Below are 20437 nucleotides of genomic sequence, written 5' to 3' on the forward strand. Positions count from 1 at the left end.
CGCTTCATTCCTTTTTATATAAAGAATTGAATTTTGCCCTTGTGGTCATTTCACACACACATCGGCATAACCTGCCAAGGGCTCGGTAAGGGAACAAACGAGTTGCCGATAAAGTCCGAACAGCTTTATAGCATACTTCGGCGTCGCGAGTTTGGCCTTATATGCATCAGCTCTGAATCATGTCTTGGGTCAATAGTTGGGTTGCCCGGCTCCTATGCTTGCTACCTTACGTTCCGCTCTATCGGCTAAGGTAGTAAAGGGAGAACTACTGCGATTGTGCTTTCGGTTCATCTGGTCAAGCACCTCAGTAGAGAAAGCCAAAAACTGACTGTCATGATGCGGCGAAAGCTGGTCAACCACTCAACGACTTATTGGAATCTTTCGCGATTCCCTCTGTATTACACGAAGGACCTTTTTTCAGGTCATACATGTAACGCACCGTATTAGGACAACCACGTACATACCAGGGGCTATGTCGTAGACCCACCGTAAAACTCCTATGGCTAAGTGAAAGTGTTAACGCCCTATAGTCCGATTGCCTCGTTCGCCGCATTGACACCTCCTTCATGGACCAAGACGTTGGATTAAGAGTGATCAAATGCTTTTGCAAACACCCCCGTACTTCCTACGAGGGGGCTGAAGCCGACGACTGGAAAACTTTCAGATTATACAAAAACGGCCGCACAGGAGGAACCAAAGCTTTTATGCAATACTAAAATAAAAATAGCTTTATAATATTGTCTTTTACAATTTCCATACACTTCACTCGAAAATTATGTCTTTCGAGCATTGACCCTCTATTAAGCGGGCAGCCTCTAAGACATCAGCAAAATAATGCTCTGGCGCGTGATGGTCCTTGCCCTTGGGTGGACTCCTCGCTGCAACATCGACGGCCTTCATCTTCGTCCAGTATGTCTTGACACGGGCAAAGGCCATCCGTGCACCTTCAACGCACGCTGATCGCTTAACGGCGTCGATACGTGGCACCGCGTCAGCAATTCGCCACACCAAGCCAAAATAGCTATCCGGAATTGGCTCGGTTGGCCACAGCCGGACCACGACGTCCTTCATGGCAGCGCCGGACATCCTGTGAAGCTCGGCCCATTGGGTCATCTGTTCGTTCAGCAACAGTGGGCGCTTCGACGCACCGAATTGCGACCAGAAAAGCTTCTCCGTTGCATACCCCTCTTGCGCTTGATAAAACTGCGCCACATTGGAAGCACTCTTCGGCAAATCCAACAAAGCGTCTGGAGAACTCCACACTTGGTTAAGTGGGGCATAATGCGGATCCCCGAACTTAGTTTGTAATAAAAAGGGCTTACCAGCCACGATCTCCCCAGCTTGCCGGATCTCCTCCCAGGCCGCTCTAGATTCGGACCGCACTTATTTTGCCTCTTGTAAGGCCTTATCAAGATCAGCCATTTTGGCTTTATTGTCCTTCTCGAGGAATTCACAGCGGTCAGCGGCATCCTTCAGTTCGCACGCCATCGTGGATATCTTCTCCTCGTCTTGGCACCGAGCAGCCTGTTCAGCCTTTAACTCAGCAGACGCCTTTTCGGTAGCCGCATTACTAAACCGGGCCTGATCCTTGGCCCGGACTAGCTCCGCCCGAAGAATTTCAACTGCGGCAGCACCATCTGCAGCCATGCATATCTCAGCGTTCAGTGTTGCGCTTATAAATATACGCACACGCATGTAATGACTACCCCCAAGACATACCTTGCGCCTCGTCAAGCCGCCTGTTGATAAGCGTGATGTCATCATCTGCCACATCGAGCCTTCGCTGCAGATCGGCAATCTCCGTAGTTCGGGCAGTCGCCTGGGAGGTAACAACCTATGTTTAAATTAATTAGATTACTCACTGGGCACATCTTTTTGATCCCCTGATCGCCTCCCTTGGGAAGCCAATCAGAGTCTCAGGGGCTACTACCTATACACAGGTGCAGTTTGTGAATAAAATACAATCAAATTTTTTTACAGTACAAACCTCGAAGCCTCTTAGCAGGCTTCAGTCATTCCGCTTTTTGTGGATATAACTTTTGCAACCAACGTACCCATCAAGGTGGACGACTGTCGCAACATGTTCATCAATATATCCGGCGCTTCAGGACCTCCGGAAGCTGCTGTTGGAGTACGGCCTCCCTTTGAAGGGATCCGTTTATTTGTCCTTAAAGTTGTCTCCGGCTGTAGGCCGGACAGTTCGGGGCATTCGTTGTTGGCCCCCGGACCCAGGGCTACCAAAGCATCGCCTTCAGGATGTGTCTTCATCACCCCTCGCACCACTTGTTGATCGAGAGAGGCCCTCCGGGACGACACCTCGAGGTCGTCCGCCCTATTGGGCAAGGAGACCGGCGGATGTGTCTCGCTTTCCATCATCTCCGGGAGAAGATCCCCCGAGGAAGAGGATTGGTGAAGAAGGCTATGTGCCGAGCTGCAAAAACATATATTCTAGTTACTTTGGTTGAGGGAAAGGAGTTGGATGTGTTCACAAACATTCTTGTTCACTTACGGTTTGGCTAGAGGCTTGTCCCCATCGTGGAACTATGCGAGGACGCCATCCTCCAAGCCCGAGCCGCCCGACCGAGGCACCTTGCCTCGCTTGGAAGCCCTTTCCCCCCAATCTTCGGAGGCAGCCCTTCTCTTACCCTGGGGGGACGATACCTTGATTTCTCCTTCACTTTTGTCTTCGGACGATGGGATTTTGATTCCCCCGGACGTAATGTCTGATATACCTTCGGGATGGAGGCCGCTCTTGGTCCTCCCACTCCCCGCCTTGTTCTCCTCCACAAGCATCTGGTGCGGCGCCGGGGCCAGCATCCTTGTTAGCAAGGGATCTGCTGAGTCTTCGGGAAGGGGGGCCGAACACCTGATTCGCTCCGTTTTCTTTATCCAGCCCTGGAAGAAGATAGTTTGCTCAGTGACATATACGGCATACTCAACTAGAAAGAGTTCGGGCGTCGAGCTCTTACCAAGGTATCCGGATGATTGCAGTCGAGGCCGATGTCCTCGGTGGTGTCCGGCCACTGTTTTCGTTTCCTGAAGAAAAACTTCCACATTCCCTTATGCGTAGTGCCGAAGAAGTGTTGGAGGGTCCGTGGACCTTCCGGATTGAACTCCCACATACGGAGAGGCTGACGCTGGCATGGCAGGGCTCGGCGGACTAGCATTACTTCGATCACATTGAAGAGATCGATGTCCTTCTCAAGAAGGCTTCGGATGCGGCTCTGTAGAGTCTGCACTTCATCAACGGATCCCCAGTCCAGCCCCTTATTAATCCATGATGCGAGTTGTGCCGGAGGGCCGAAACGGAACGCGGGTATAGTTGCCCACTTTGAACTGCGGGGTTCTGTGATGTAAAACCACTCCCGCTGCCATTGGTTGGAGGTTTCTGTGAAAGAACCTTTTGGCTAGAGAGTACCGGTAAGCTTGCTCACTACAGCGCTGCCGCACTCCGCCTGTTCCCCTTCGATCACCGTCGGCTTCACATTAAAAGTCTTGAGCCATAAGCCAAAGTGTGGGGGAATCCGAAGGAAGGCCTCATACATGATGATGAACGCCGAGATATGGAGGAAAGAATCTGGGGATAGATCATGAAAATCTAGTCTGTAATAAAACACGAGTCCCCGGACGAAGGGGTGAAGAGCGAACCCTAGTCCTCGGAGGAGGTGAGAGATGAAAACAACCCTCTCGCTGAATCTGGGGGTCGGAATAACCTGTCCTGGAGCAGGAAGTCTGTGGGGAATCTCAACGGTTAGGTATCTGGCCGCCCGAAGCTTTACAATGTCCTCCTCTGTAACCGAGGAAGCCACCCATCGGCCCTGTAGGCCGGATCCGGACATGATCGGGGAGCTTGAAGCAATGAAGTCGAACCCGGGGTGCTAGAACTCCAGGTTGGAAAGGCTGGGGAGAGGTTTGGCGTAAAAAGAGATGGCCCGTGGATCCTTTATAAAGACCATGGGCATCGTGCGCCACCTCCTAAGCCTAGAAACTAGCCTATTCCTAAGGAATCTTCCCAGTGGAACGGTTGGGTTACCCACGCTCGCATTAATGAGAATCCCACAATAAGGGGACACGATCTCTGCTTCGACAAGAAGTGCCAATAGAAACCGCGCCTCGAAACGGGGGGCGGCAGTACAATGGTTCGAAATTATAGCCGAGTGGCGTGATGTCATGTTGCAAAAAGTTGTCAGCAGATTGGACTCGTGGAATACTACATTCTCTGCGGTTGTGTGTGGTGAGTGTGTTGCAGGTCTAAACATTAAGTACGTCCAAATACTATCTTGGAGTTATGAAGGAGGAACCCGCCTTGCAATGCCGAAGACAATCTGCTCGCCGGACACCTCGTCATTGAAGCCTAGTTCAGAGGCTACTGAGGGAGTCCTGGACTAAGGGGTCCTCGGGCGTCCGGCCTGTTAGCCATGGGCCGGACTGATGGGCTGTGAAGATATGAAGACCGAAGACTACACCCGTGTTAGGATGGGACTCTACTTGGCGTGGAAGGCAAGCTTGGCGATCAAATATGTAGATTCCTTTCTATGTAACCGACCTGATGTAACCCTAGATCCCTCCGGTGTCTATATAAACCGGAGGGCTTAGTCCGGATCAGGATACTCATAACCATAGTCATACAGGCTAGGCCTATAGGTTTTAGCCATTATGATCTCGTGGTAGATCAGCTCTTGTAATACTCATATTCATCAAGATCAATCAAGCAGGAAGTAGGGTATTACCTCCATAGAGAGGGCCCGAACCTGGGTAAACATTGTGTCCCCCGTCTCCTGTTACCATCGATCCTAGACGCATAGTTCGGGACTCCCTACCCGAGATCCGCCGGTTTTGACACCGACACCAGTAACTTGGTGATAGTGACTAGAGAACTCTGTCAATCACTATCTTATCTAGAAGATTAACTCCCACTTGATTCAAGCGATTGTAGTACTCAGACATTCTGAGCACATGCTCACTGGTTGAGCTATTCTCCTCCATCTTGTAGGCAAAGTACTTGTCAGAGGTCGCATACCTCTCGACTGGGTCATGAGTCTGAAATACCAATTTCAGCTCTTGGAACATCTCATATGCTCCGTGATATTTCAAAACATTTTTGAAGTCCCGGTTCTAAGCCGTAAAGCATGGTGCACTAAACTATCAAGTAGTCATCATACCGTACTTGTCAAACGTTCATAACGTCTGCATCTACTCCTCCAATAATTCTGTCACCTAGCGGTGCATCAAGGATATAATTCTTCTGTGCAGCAATGAGGATAATCCTCAGATCACGGACCTACTCCGCATCATTGCTACTATACAACTTTCAACTTATTTTTCTCTAGGAACATATCAAAAATAAACGGGGAGCTACATCGTGAGCTATTGATCTACAACATAATTTGCAAATACTATCAAGACTAAGTTCATGATAAATTAAAGTTCAATTAATCATATTACTTAAGAACTCCCACTTAGATAGACATCCCTCTAGTCATCTAAATGATCACGTGATCCATATCAACTAAACCATGTCCGATCATCACGTGAGATGGAGTAGTTTTCAATGGTGAACATCTCTATGTTGATCATATCTACTATATGATTCACGTTCGACCTTTCGGTCTCAGTGTTCCGAGGCCATATCTGCATATGCTAGGCTCGTCAAGTTTAACCCAAGTATTCCGCACATGCAAAACTGGCTTGCACCCGTTGTATGTGAACGTAGAGCTTATCACACCCGATCATCACGTGGTGTCTCGGCACGAAGAACTGTCGCAATGGTGCATACTCAGGGAGAACACTTATACCTTGAAATTTTAGTAAGGGATCATCTTATAAATCTACCGTCGTACTAAGCAAAACAAGATGCATAAAAGATAAACATCACATGCAATCAAAATATGTGACATGATATGGCCATTATCTTCTTGTGCCTTTGATCTCCATCTCCAAAGTACGGTCATGATCTCCATCGTCACCGGCATGACACCATGATCTCCATCATCTTGATCTCTATCAACGTGTCATCACATGGTCGTCTCGCCAACTATTGCTTTTGCAACTATTGCTATCGCATACCGATAAAGTAAAGCAATTACATGGCGCTTGCATCTTATGCAATAAAGAGACAACCATAAGGCTCCTGTCAGTAGCCGATAACTTTAACAAAACATGATCATCTCATACAACAAATTATATCACATCATGTCTTGACCATATCACATCACAACATGCCCTACAAAAACAAGTTAGACGTCCTCTACTTTGTTGTTGCAAGTTTTACGTGGCTGCTACAGGCTTCTAGCAAGAACCGTTCTTACCGACTCATCAAAACCACAACGATTTTTCGTCAAGTGTGTTGTTTTAATCTTCAACAAGGACCGGGCGTAGTCACACTCGATTCAACTAAAGTTGGAGAAACAGACACCCACTAGCCACCTGTGTGCGAAGCACGGTGGTAGAACCAGTCTCATGAACGCGATCATGTAATGTCGGTTTGGGCCGCTTCATCCAACAATACCGCCGAATCAAAGTATGACATGCTGGTAAGCAGTATGACTATTATCACCCACAACTCTTTGTGTTCTACTCGTGCATATAACATCTATGCATAGACCTGGCTCGGATGCCACTGTTGGGGAACGTAGTATTTCAAAAATTTCCTACGATCACGCAAGATCTATCTAGGAGAAGCATAGCAATGAGCGGGGAGAGTGTGTCCACGCACCCTCGTAGACCGAAAGCGAAAGCGTTTAGTAGCGCGGTTGATGTAGTCGAACGTCTTCGCGATCCAACCGATCCAAGTACCGAACGCACGACACCTCCGCGATCTGCACACGTTCAGCTTGGTGACGTCCCTCGAACTCTTGATCCAGTTGAGGCCAAGGAAGAGTTCCGTCAGCACGACGCCGTGGTGATGGTGATGATGAAGTTACCGGCGCAGGGCTTCGCCTAAGCACTACAACGATATGAACTAGGTGTGTAACTGTGGAGGGGGCACCGCACACGACTAAGACAAATCTTGAGTGCCTTTGGGGTGCCCCCTGCCCACGTATATAAAGGAGGGAGGAGGACGAGGCCGGCCTAGGAGGGGCGCGCCTATAGGGGGAGTCCAACTAGGATTCCCAATCCTAGTTGCAGTCCCCTTCCTTTTCCAAGAGGGGAGAGAGGGGAGGAGTAGGAGAGGGAGAAGGAAAGAAAGGGGGGCGCCGCCCCTCCCTAGTCCAATTCGGACTTGCCATGGGGGGGCGTGTGGCCACCCCTTGAGGCCCTTCTCTCCTTTCACATATGGCCCATTAAGGCCCACTACTTCCCCCAGCAATTCCCGTAACTCTCCGGTACTCCGAAAAATACCCGAATCACTCGGAACCTTTCCGATGTCCGAATATAGCCTTCCAATATATCGATCTTTACCTCTCGACCATTTTGAGACTCCTCGTCATGTCCGTGATCTCATCCGGGACTCCAAACAAACTTCGGTCATCAAATCACATAACTCATAATACAAATCATCATCGAACGTTAAGCGTGCGGACCCTACGGGTTCGAGAACTATGTAGACATGACCGAGACACATCTGGTCAATAACCAATAGCGGAACCTGGATGCTTATATTGGCTCCTACATATTCTACGAAGATCTTTATCGGTCAAACCGCATAAGAACATACGTTGTTCCCTTTATCATCGGTATGTTACTTGCCCGAGATTCGATCGTCGGTATCCTCATACCTAGTTCAATCTCGTTACCGGCAAGTCTCTTTACTCGTTCCGTAATGCATCATCCCGTAACTAACTCATTAGTCACATTGCTTGCAAGGCTTATAGTGATGTGCATTACCAAGAGGGCCCAGAGATACCTCTCTGATACATGGAGTGACAAATCCTAATCTTGATCTATGCCAACCCAACAAACACCTTCGGAGACACCTGTAGAGCATCTTTATAATCACCCAGTTACGTTGTGACGTTTGATAACACACAAGGTGTTCCTCCGGTATTCAGGAGTTGCATAATCTCATAGTCAGAGGAACATGTATAAGTCATTAAGAAAGCAATAGCAATAAAACTAAATGATCATTTATGCTAAGCTAACGGATGGGTCTTGTCCATCACATCTTTCTTCTAATGATGTGACCCCGTTCATCAAATGACAACACATGTCTATGGTCAGGAAACTTAACCATCTTTGATTAACGAGCTAGTCTAGTAGAGGCATACTAGGGACACTTTGTTTTGTCTATGTATTCACACATGTATCAAGTTTCCGGTTAATACAATTCTAGCATGAATAATAAACATTTATCATGATATAAGGAAATAAAATAATAACTTTATTATTGCGTCTAGGGCATATTTCCTTCAGAGCATTGGCCTCAAACCTCGGCGCAAGTCATCCAGCGCTTTCCGCGCATCCACCGGAAGCTCGCCAAGACGATAGAATTCCTTTACGCCACTTCACGAAGAGCAATAATCCGGCTAAGAAACTACTCTACTACTATGATGCAAGGTCAACTCAAATTACTTGAGTTACGTAGGCTTACAAGATGGAATCGGAAAACGACTTCCCCAGGTCGATGTTTTTCTCTTTATCTTCCGCTAAGGGTATTTCTAACGGACCCCTTATATCAACTTAGTGGTCTATTTAATTTTTACTTTACTAAGTTTGACCTAACCGATCCCAAAGCTAGTGGAGTATAATTTTTACTCCTTCCCTATCCCAAAGCTAGTTGGTCTATGGCCATGGGTTGAAGTATCCCTCTTCAGGATAGTGTTGAGGCTCATGGGGGGTCCATTGATAGACCGGATCCTGCAAATCCCACTAGTAAACAGGCTCTGCGGCTGCCACGGGCTGAGGTGCTGGCTCTGGCTCCTCTTCTTGGGGCGGCTCCAAGCCCCATAATAGTATACCTGCCTGAGGAAAAATCAAACAAAGAAGGCGCATGCTAGGTAATAGTCTCACGACTGCCCTGACTAAACACCAAGTTATACCGAAATCGTGGCGTGTTATTGTTAATAAAATCATGCCCAACCATGCTAGTGTAATCAAGGTGTCTAACAGGTAAAAACTTCTCCTCAACAATCACGCCTAATAAAAATCTTAAAATGTCAATGCGAGAAGCATAAATACCACCGTAAATAACTCCCTTCAAGAGGTTAGTGTGTAACTGTCAAGCAATCATGCCATCCAAACTCAAAGTTCTATCACTATAAAGAGCATGGCGCAAAATAACAAGATCAGGCGAGCTGAGTGATCCACTCTCCCACCGTCCAGTCAAACAACTCCCAGAAAATAATGAGTAATAACGCAAAATGGGAAAATACAAACTAGCAACTCTAGCCTCATAAACTCCTCTCGTCTCCTCTACAGTAACTTCGGATATAAAATTCGTAACGTCACGAGGGTGTGACTCTATAGGGCTGCCCTCAGGTGGAATTAAACAAGCCTCACAAAACTCATCAAGTGTCATCTCTCTGGGAGCATCATATAACTTGAATGTAACAGTGGGTGGCTCCCCCTTCTCACGTGTTTTTGGTCAGCGCCGCTCCAGAGCGTCAACGCCCGCATTCATACCCTGCCAGAGCGGACGCGGCCGCTCACTGGCGCCGGCATTGAAGCGGCACGCCGGTCGATAGAGCGCTGCTCGCGCCGCTTCTCGATGCTTGCGACTACTGCGCGTTCAAACGACATGACGATCGCCCGTTTGTCCGTCTGCCGCCCACATTGATGGCATGCGGTTGCCGAGGCATCTTCTCCGGCGCCACCTGTCCTTCCCTCCGCAGCCCACCATTGCAATAAAAACGGGTGCCCCGGCCATAACCATATCCACCTCTGATTCGTCTCGGCACCATTCCCACCATGGATTCCTCCCCGCCAATGCTCACTGGGACGGGCTGACGTCGAACTAGAAGAAGGAGATGGCCGTCATTGTTGCCGGCTGGCTGGCCGGCAGGTAGCTGAAGGACGATGACGTCCCAATGGAGAACGCCGACGACAATGAACCGGTGACACCCTCCTCCTCCTCCTATGCGCCCCCCTCATCGATGCATTGCACCATGACCATCGACGAGGCTCGTGCCCATTACATGGACATGGTGTGGGAGGAGCGGGAGAAGCAGTTACGGGAGGCGCAGTCCGACGCTGCCTACAACCACCACCTCCTACAGGAGCAAGTGCAGGCGGAGGAGCCGCTCGCCACCGGCAGGGCTGTCGCGCTGGACGCGGGCCTAGCGGAGCAGGAGGCGCTGCTCGAGTCCTACCGCTCCAGATCCACCTCACCCGCTGGCGATACCGCCAGCGAGTGGCGGAGGTGTCGACCTCCTACAAGGAGAGCGACGACGTGGGGCGAGGCGGTGTTCGGCGAGACCGACTACAAGAAGGACATCACCGAGTCCACACCCCCGCCACAATGACCACGAAGCTGGCACGTCCGCGGGCGCCGCCGGCAGCGAGGAAGAGTAGTGCACGATAGGTCGTCACCGCTTGTGACCCAGAAAGGCCACTGCTCCTCCCATCCCATCGAGGCCAAGCTTGGTGGGCTCAACATCGTCAGCCGATTAGTCGCTTGGCGACGACGTGGAGGTGGACAACTTAACTTCCCGGGCCTCCGGAGCTGGAGAGAGCCGAGGCGAAACCGAAGACGATGAAGCTTCAGTTCTCGGGGCTCATGGTCGGACACGGGGAACGGTCGCCCGGCGACCATTTAGACCTAATTGGACAGGCTCCGCTTAGTTGATGTAAATGTAATGAAATACATTACGTTTAAATGAAATCCGTACTTGTTCAAATGAATTTCGTCCGGTTTTGTCCTCTCGCATCCGTGTTCACGAACTGATTCATTTATCAACAGAGGGATGCGGGAGGAAATTTGCGGGTTGCAGTTGGAGATGTCTGGTCCGTGGAAAAAAAATTAGATACGTACCGGGGCCGCTTCGAAATCCAACCGCTCGTCCACGCAATCCTGCGATGCCGTCTGTGATTGGTCCTCGACACGTACCTCCACGTCATTAACCGGCCAATCCAGAACGGGCCCGCCCTCTGGAAAATTCCACGTAGACGCAGCCCTACGCGGGCCCGCACCTATACATACCGCCCGAGCTCCGTCCCCTTCCTCCATAGAGTTCCGTTTCTTTTCTCCCCCTCTTCCTCGCAGAAGGAGCAGCAGGTAATCCGGTCGAATTGATAGGGGAGACGAGGAGCAGCGATGGCCGCCGCTCGAGCCCGATGGCGGCTCCTCGCGCTGCCCCTGGCGCTGCTCCTCGCGATCGGCTCGTCGCGCGGCGTCGACGCGGCGCCCAAGCCCCCCGTCCCCAAGGCCATCTCCGTGAGTCCCCCCACTCCCTCCCTCCCTTCTAATCTCTCTTGCCACGGCTCGACCGATCGGAGCTGACGGGCCGGCGCGGTTGCCGGATCCGCGCTGCAGGACCTGAGGGAGGCGATCGTCAAGGGGCTGGGGCTCCAGTCGGAGGAGCTCAAGGTGTCCGGGTTCGACGTGAGGGACGCGCTAGTGGGGCACGCGGTGGCGTACGAGTTCGACATGGAGGTCGGGAGGAAGGCCGTGCCGGTGCGGCTGCTCGAGGACGTCAACCGGTGGGACTTCGTCGACCTGCCCATCTTCCGGTCCCAGGCCGACGCCGACGACACGGCGCTCGCCGAGATCGGGCGGGGTAGCTTCGACCCCACACTGCCGCCCTTCCAGCTCGCCGGGCCCATGGAGCTATGGATCCAGGACGGCGACGACGTCAGGCTCGCTTTGCCGGTAAGATCAGATGATTTGTTTATTTTGCTGTATCGCTTATTTTAAGGATTGGTTCAGACTTAGACTTGAGAGTTGTGGGTTGTTGATATATCTTAAGGTTGGTTGAGAGTTGTGGTTGTTGATATGGTTTCCTTGCCTCTGCCTGTACCTGAAATCCCAGACAAGGAGAAGTTGGTTAAAAAAAAGGTCAGGCATGCTCACGTTAGTTATCTTTGTTTATTATTAATCTCAGACATCGAGATGAGGATTGGACGAGGTTAGGCGTTAGTGACAGGGGAAAGGTGTGCCAATGATAGATATTGTCATGATTCTTCATCTGATACATTAAGATGAGGATCTAACTCGAGGGAGAATATTATAAATTTATTGGGCTCAAAACATCAAAATGTAACTACGGCCTCTTCTGCACACAAAAGAAGAATATATAATACCTCTGTACCACAATACTTGTTGTTGGGGGAACTTTTACTAGTTTTCCCCAACTACAAGTATTTCGTTACAGAGGGAGTACAATATTAGACTCAGCTTAAAATTGCATCCCCCCTCCAGCATCAACAGAATTGGTAACACTGACAAGGACCAAAAACACATCTTTTGTCTTGAACATCAAATGTGGCTACTGTCATGGGCTAGATATTGTAGATAAGAAGCAGAGACCATCTTCAGTCATCACATGTTGATAGTGCCAGCTGAAATGGCTGGGTGACTTCTGAATGTGTCTGAACAATGAATGGAAGTGCTCTTTGTGTTTAGAAGCTGTATCATTGTTGTTGCAAACTTTTATTACGATGATGAAAGCTCGTATCTGAACAAACAGTAGTGAACTATTAGTTGACGTTAGAGAGTTGCACATTGTGGATTCCTTACAGTGGTGATTTTAGATAGATCTCACTCACTGTGAGGATGTGTTTGTTTGTACCTACCTGCAATACACTCTGTAATTCATCTCAAAGCCTTGAAAAAATAACGTTCATTTACTTTCTTGTTGTGTGTGTGCGGGCACATTTTCATCTGACCAAAGATACGACATGGCATTCACATACATGCCAACCATTGTGGTGCAGCCAGTGGACAAATATTCGTGTTTATTGAATTACTATACATGTAGTCATGAATTTTTCATCATATCGCATATGAAATGCTAATATCTGTTTCTGTACAGCATGATGTGGAAGCTGGAACCCTGAAGAAAGTTGTTCTTGCTGACGGTGCGGTGGTAACAGTGAAAGGTGCTAGGGCGGTGAGCCTCCGTTTGCCCCTCGAACTACCACTTCCTCTCAACCGCACCACATACAAGGGCCGTCTGTCTAGCTTGCTTTCCATTGCTCGAGCCCTACGCGGTGCAGCTCGGTCTAATCAGAAACCCCTGATGTCCCTCCGGATCGAGGGTCCAACCTCCTTATCCTCAACCCCGTCCATGTCTCCGAATGACAAGCTCAAGCTCAAAAGGTTGGCCCCAGGTCAAGTGGAGCTCTCCTCGCGTGCGATCCCTGCTGTCACTGACGATGAGGATGAATCGCCTAGCCCCGGATTGTGGCCCTTTTTGTCATTGAATGCATCAGATGGCAGCCTGCAGGGGCTTGAAGAACTACTGGCGAAGGTTTTGGGTAAGAAGGCCGGTGAGAAGGGCACGTTCAAGTTGGTGAATGCACGGGCCTCGGCACAAACATATGTCAAAATGGGATTCACGGTGGAGAAGCGGATTGCTGATGGAGAGGTGAACTGGTCTAACTTGCCAGAGTGGAGAACAAAGCCCAAGAAGTTGAGAGCGCACTATGAAGTTCTTGCTCGCGTGGAGCGTGGCCAGGCGATCCCGGAAAGGATCGCCCAGGTGCAGCCTTTCCAGGTCGACGAGGCCATGTCCGAGAGCATGCTCACTGGAAACGTGTCTAGATCGAAGATGGAGGTAGTAAACCCCCCACCGGTTTATTTCACTTTGTGAGACTGGGAGGGGCTGGAAGCTTTTTATTTCCAAAGCTCTACTTGGGATGGATGTGGCAAAATGTACTGATTTCTGCGGTAACATGGAACTTGTATGTTATACTGGCTAGCTTTGTAAATTGCGGGCGCGAACAAGGAGGCCTTACAGTGAAGTGCAGCAATGAGCAAATTGTATGTACACAGTACACATCTCAAAGCAAAGCAGAAGCGCTTAGAGCATATCTAGCTGTTGGCCCCTCAGAGGGAGCCTAAAATCGCCGTCTGGGGGCGAGCCGGCGCAAAAAAAAACGGCTAGGGGCGAGTTGGTCCCCAGCCGCCGGCCTCAGGGCCGCCTCCAAACGCGTCTAAATTTTTTCAAAAAAGAAAACGTTCGGCTAAACACGTCTAAATTTCGGCAAACTTTGGCATATATTAGACATGTTCGCGGCTTACATAGCAAATATATCTAAAAAAATAACTTGCGGAACGCGGAGTAGTCGCCGTCGTCGTCGCCGCCGTCATCGTCGTCCTTCTCCTCCTTGACGCGGCCGTCCCTGGTGCACCCCTGCCCGGCGTCGCCATGGCAGACTGGTGGCGGCGGCGGTGCGTCGTCGTCGTTGTTGTCGTCGAGGACGACGATTCCTCCTTCGTCGCGGCCCCGGCGGCGCTACTCGAAGCGCCGCAGGGCGGCGCACTGGTGCTCCCTCTCCATCTTCAGGGAGTCCTGGCGCGCCCATTCCAGGGCCGCGTCGTCGTCGAGCTCCACTTCGCCGTGTTCCGTCTTCACGGCGGGGAGACCCGCTCCGTTTTCACCGGCGCGGGACCCGGCTCCGTCTTTGGCTTGACGAAGTGCGGAGGAGCCGATGAGGAGGCGCGCCGGCCGCCCTCGTTGATGACGATGCCGGCGCTGCGAGTGCGCCGGCTGAGCGGCGTCTCCGCCGCGGGCTCGGCCTTGACGCCGAGCAGCGCCGGAGAGCCGGAGGTGTGGGAAGAAGACCGTGAGGAAGAGTGCGAGGAGGAAGACGGGGAGGAGCCGAACCTCCTGGGCATCCATTGCCCGGCGCGTCGGCGGTGGGCCGGGGCGGCCGCCCTCGCCGGGGGAGGGTATGCCAGCGGCGGGTTGTTGCCGCCCTCAAGGTGCGTCAGCACGCCCTCGAGCGTGCGGCCGGGGACGCCCCACCACACGTGGCGCCCCTCGCTGTTCTTCGTGCCGCCCACCACCGGCGCCCCGTTGGTGGACGCCAACCTCTGCTGCTGACGGCGCTCGAAGTACGCCACCCACGCCGCGTGGTTGTCGGCGGCGTACTAGGGGAGGGCGAGCTGCTCTTCGGTGAGGGAGGCGCGCACGAGCTCTACCTCGGCGGCGAAGTAGGGGGCGCGCGCCACGGCGTCGGGCAACAGGGGAACGGGCACTCCCCCGTTGCTGAGCCTCCACCCCGTCGGCCCGACGCGCATGTCCGGCGGCGCCGGGATGTTGGCCTCGAACAGGAGACACGACTCCTGTTCGCGGAGCGAGCGGCGGCCGAAGCCGTTGGCCGCCGCCTCGTCGCCGGGGAAACGTTCAGCCATCGCCGGTGCTGTCGGAGTGCCCGGAGGGCTCGGAGGCGGCGCACGTGAGAGGGAGGGCTCGGCGGCGGCGCACGGGAGAGGGAGAGCTCGGCGGATAGGGCTGGTGTGGCCAGAGGCGAGGGAGGCCACCGGCTTTATATAGCCGCGCCCGTGTGTACGCATGCGCGGGAGGGGAGGCGTCGCCGCGCCGCCCGTGAGGAATCAATGGCAAGGCTGACCGGCGGCAGCACGGCAGCCTTGGCATTGATTCCCGCGGGAACCGAGGCGATGAGACGACGAAGTGCTGGTCTCGCTGACTCGGCGGGCCTGCGGCTGCTTCGCGCCAAAGCAACTCGCCCCGGCGCCCCCGGGCGCCCCCCAGCGCGCCGGGTTCGGCCTGGGTCTGCCGGCGCTGATTTCGGCCCAGGCCGGTGAAAATCGGGCTCCTGGGGACGTGACTGGGCCGATTTTTCGGCGCCGGCGCAAAAAAATCGCCTGGAGAGGCCTTTCAGGGGGCGCGGCTGGAGATGCTGTTAGAGCATGGGATGACCGTTTAGGCTCTGAAACCTTATGAACAGTAATTCAGACCAAGTAGTTAATAAATTTTAAAGATTCTGTTTTTTTTACATGCTTGATGTCAGTGTAACAAAGGTGCTTACAATTTTCATGTGAATCGGTGCAAAAACAAAATTAAGTTAACATTTTTTTTCGAGGGTACATTAAAGTTAACATTTGAAGGTGACATTTGGCCTTTGACTTTTCTTTTTATTTGCACATGTCAAAGTGCTTAAGCTTTTCCCATGAGAATTTTGTAGATAACATGTGGCTGTGATAACACATTTTTTTGACAATTGCAAAATAACATTTTTGATGCGCAAAGCATATGCTCCCAAGAGCCAAATTGGATGTCTGTTCGAGCATCAAGGTGATTGATTTTTATCTCTCATGTACCTATAAAACCGAGCAGGAGAGTCCAACCGCTTCTAGGCCTCTTTCGATGCACATATGTTTGGATGAGGTGCTAGGCGCATTAAAGAGTTTAGCGCAATGCATAGATGCTTAATTTCCTTTATTTAACTATTTAGCAACTAAAGTTCTTTTTGCATTGATGAACTTTCTTCATTTAAGTGTTTTGCATACGTTCGCGCGTTTGACGTTGGTTCTTCTTGGGTTACCAAAGTGTTCTCTCTTCTCTTTAATTGCTTTATTATCGTGTTATTGTTTAACACCTATACACCGTGGAACACCCGGGAGGCTCTTCTTGGTTTACCAAAGTGTTCTCTCTTCTCTTTAATTGCTTTATCATGTTATTGCTTAACACCTATACACCGTGGAACACCTGGGAGGGCCTAGTTAACACTGTTGTCCTTCCTCACCCTGAATCTTCCTTGACCAATAGGGCACAAGGAAACAACCACAGCTAGAGCAGAATACACAACAAAAATATATGGCGCATACAGAGGGAAATTGTTCAAATTTGGAAGTGCAACTAATCCCTGGGTGGTTTTGGTAATTCTTAACAACATATAGCTCATTGGAATAATATTCTTTCAAGATAATCATTTCAGAAAGTTCAATGATTGGCATGGCATGGACTAGAGATGTGGACCCCTCAAAATGCTAAGGACACATATTGGCTCAAGCTCAAGACTCTACATTTTTATTTTAGTGATCCAAGATCACATTGAGTCCATAGGAAAAGCCAATACTATTAAAAGGGGATGAGGTGTTGCTTAATGGCTTGCTTGCTCAAAATGCTTAGTGATATGCTCTAAAAGCCCTCAAGCACTTTCTCATATCCACATATGTCCCAAACCAAAAAGTCAAACTCGACCCCACCGATTTGATCTATCCGGCGTCACCGAGTTCATTTGACATAGCCATAGCCAGAAACCCTAATCAGTTCGGTCTCACCGATAGGGATCTCGGTCTCACCGAGGTGGGATTGCAAACTCTCTGTCTCCCTTCATAACGTTTTGATCTAACCGAGATGAGCGATCGTTCCACCGAGTTCGCAATGCAAACTCTCTGTTTCCTTTTCGTAACGTTTCGGTCTCACCGAAATGAGCGATCGGTCCCACCGAGTTTGCCTGACCAACTCTCTGTTTGCCTATTACAGAAATCGGTCTCACCGAGTTCATGTGATCGGTCTCACTGATATTACATTATGCCCTAACCCTAACACAATCGGTCCCACCGAGTTGACATGTCGGTCCCACCGAAAAGCCTAACGTTCACATTTTGAACTACATCGGTCTGACCGAGTTTCAGTATTCGGTCCCACCAAGTTTGGTAGATTGTGTGTAATGGTTAGATTTTGTGTGGAGGCTATATATACCCCTCCACCCATCCTCCATTCATGGAGAGAGCCATCAGAACGTGCCTACACTTCCAGCATTCATTTTCTGAGAGAGAACCATCTACTCATGTGTTGAGACCAAGATATTCCAATCCAACCACAAGAATCTTGGTCTCTAGCCTTCCCCAAGTTGCTTTCCACTCAAATCATATTTCCACCATATCCAAATCTGTGAGAGAGAGTTGAGTGTTTGGGAGACTATCATTTGAAGCACAAGAGCAAGGAGTTCATCATCAACACACCATCTATTACCTTTTGGAGAGTGGTGTCTCCTAGATTGGTTAGGTGTTACTTGGGAGCCTCCGTCAAGATTGTGGAGTTGAACCAAGGAGTTTGTAAGGGCAAGGAGATCGCCTACTTCGTGAAGATCTACCCTAGTGAGGCAAGTCCTTCGTGGGCGATGGCTATGGTGGGATAGACAAGGTTGCTTCTTCATGGACCCTTCATGGGTGGAGCCCTACGTGGACTCGCGCAACCGTTACCCTTCGTGGGTTGAAGTCTCCATCAACGTGGATGTACGATAGCACCACCTATCGGAACCACGCCAAAAATCTCTGTGTCTACATTGCGTTTGCTCCCTCCAAACTCCTCCCCTTTACCTTCATATGCAATGATTTACATTCCGCTACTATACTCTTAGAATTGCATGTGTAGGTTGATTGCTTGACTTTGTGTTAAGTTGCTAAGATCTGCCAAGACTTAAAATTGGAAAAAGGCTAGATTTTTATTTGGTCAAGTAGTCTAATCACCCCCCTCTAGACATACTTTCGATCCTACAAGTGGTAACAGAGCTTTTGTCTCCATTTGCCTTGATTTCCATAGCTTTGGTGATCATAGCCTCGGTTTCACAACCTAGGAGAGTATGGCGTCTAGCGAGGGAAATTACCACCATAGAGGTCCTTACTTTGATGGCACTAATTTTGCTAGTTGGAAGCATAAGATGAAAATGTATATTCTTGTGTGTATTGGCTTGCAAGGTGAATTATTTGATGGGAGAGAACCGAATCATGAAGCTACCACGAAAGAATTGAAGATACTGCACTACAATGCTCAAGCTTGCGATATCCTCTTCAACGGATTGTGCCCCGAAGAATTCAACAAAATCAGCCATCTCGAGAATGCAAAGGAAATTTGGGATACTTTGATTGATATGCATGAAGGTACCGACTTTGTCAAGGAATCCAAATTGGATGTGCTTCAAAGTCAGCTTGACAATTTCAAAATGAAGGATGGTGAAGGTGTCGCTGAATGTACTCTAGGCTTGCTCTCATCACAAATTAGATTCATCATCAAGAAGATCCTAAGAGCTTTGGATGGAAAATATGACACCGTGTGCACTTTGATTCAAATGATGCCCAATTACAAAGATCTCAAGCCAACCGAAGTCATTGGTAGAATTGTTGCTCATGAGATGTCACTCAAGGATAAAGAAGAGCTTCACAACAAGTCTAGTGGTGCTTACAAAGCCTCATGTGATGCTCCTACATCATCAAGTGAGAAACAAGCCTTCAATGAAGAATTGATCCTAATGGTGAAGAACTTCAACAAGTTCTACAAGAGTAGAAGCAAAGAAAGAAGTTCCAAGTCAAGGTCCTACAATGATAAAAGATCTTCTAGTCGTGAGCGTAATTGCTACAATTGTGGAAGACCCGGACACTACTCCAATGAGTGTACGACTCACTACAAAAGAAGAGAAGACTCACCTAAAAGGAGTAGAAGAGAAGAATCACCTCCAAGAGAGAGAAGGAGTAGAGATGATCGTTATGAACGAAGAACCTCTCGCAGAAGCAAGGATTCGGAGAGGAAGGACAAGTCATCAAGGAGCTACACAAAGCGAAGACATCAAGCTCATGTGGGCGAATGGGTATCCGGCTCTGACTCCGACCATCACGCCGAGAGAAGTTATCACTCTGACTCAGAATATACTCAAGATGAAGGTGTTGCCGGTCTAGCACTTGTGTCAACCAACTCCTATGACATATTTGACTCACCAAACGAAGGAATTGGAAGATGCTTCATGGCTAAAGGCCCAAAGGTATCACACCCCGAGTATGTTGATTTCAATAGTGATGAAGATGATTTGCTAGGTGATGATGATTTACTTGTTGATAACTCTAGTGATGAAAACTATGATGAACTTGCTATTAATCATGTTAATCAAGATAAAACGAATGACGATGATAAGAAGGAGATTGAGCGTCAAACTAAAGAACTAAACACTCTTAAGTTAGCTCATGAAACTACCTTAGAAGATCATCGAGAGCTTTTAAAGACTCATGAGAAGCTATGATTTGAAAAGCTCAACCTAGAGCAAGAGCATGGGTTCTTAAAAGCAATCAATGATCTTCGTAAGAAAAGTTCTTCTTACATTGTCAAGCGTTTACTCTTGTCTACTTACCTGCCACAAGTAAAATCTAGCAACAAGAGTAAGAAAGATTCTTCTTCTAGTAGTAACAATAATCATGCTAAATCCAATGTTGTTGCTTCTAGTAATTCTCTTGATTCCACTAACGATTCTCTTAGCCAAGTTACACTTGAGCAAGAAAATAGCTTATTGAAGGGAATTATAGAGAAAGGTGTTTACAAGAGCCTTGCCGGAAGTAAGCAATTTGAGGAAATTGTACGCAAGCAAGGAAGGCACCGAAAGAATCAAGGTGTTGGTTTTGAACGAAAGTTCAATGCCAATGGAGTTGAGTGGGAAGAAGATCAATACCCCAAGATGAAGTTTGTTCCACAACAAGAGAAGTATGATCCTACTTCCTTCAAAGGAACACAAGCTCAAGATGATCTTCCACCACAAGACCACAAGCAAAAAGGCAAGGACAAGCTTCAAGAGGAGATTGATGCAGTTGAAGAAGCTCCCA

At 49.5% G+C, this 20437-nt stretch overlaps 1 protein-coding gene across 1 annotated transcript; it reads left to right on the forward strand.

Moving 5' to 3' along the window:
* The first annotated feature begins 11086 nt into the window (after window positions 1–11086).
* LOC109772444 (protein TUNICAMYCIN INDUCED 1) lies at window positions 11087–13865 on the forward strand. Its single transcript, XM_020331128.4, has 3 exons — window positions 11087–11311; window positions 11411–11746; window positions 12909–13865. The coding sequence occupies exons 1-3, from the start codon at window positions 11192–11194 to the stop codon at window positions 13686–13688; spliced, it is 1236 nt and encodes a 411-aa protein (XP_020186717.1). The 5' UTR covers window positions 11087–11191; the 3' UTR covers window positions 13689–13865.
* Window positions 13866–20437: the final 6572 nt, after the last annotated feature.

Source organism: Aegilops tauschii, chromosome 3, assembly GCF_002575655.3.
Source record: "Aegilops tauschii subsp. strangulata cultivar AL8/78 chromosome 3, Aet v6.0, whole genome shotgun sequence".
NCBI classification, from domain to species: domain Eukaryota; kingdom Viridiplantae; phylum Streptophyta; class Magnoliopsida; order Poales; family Poaceae; genus Aegilops; species Aegilops tauschii.

Excerpts from the sequence above, each read along its gene's own strand:
- LOC109772444 (XM_020331128.4), top strand. The coding sequence starts at position 11,192 with ATGGCCGCCGCTCGAGCCCGATGGCGGCTCCTCGCGCTGCCCCTGGCG. Across the intron at positions 11,312-11,410 it reads CCGTCCCCAAGGCCATCTCC|GACCTGAGGGAGGCGATCGT; the intron begins GTGAGTCCCCCC and ends TCCGCGCTGCAG. Across the intron at positions 11,747-12,908 it reads ACGTCAGGCTCGCTTTGCCG|CATGATGTGGAAGCTGGAAC; the intron begins GTAAGATCAGAT and ends GTTTCTGTACAG.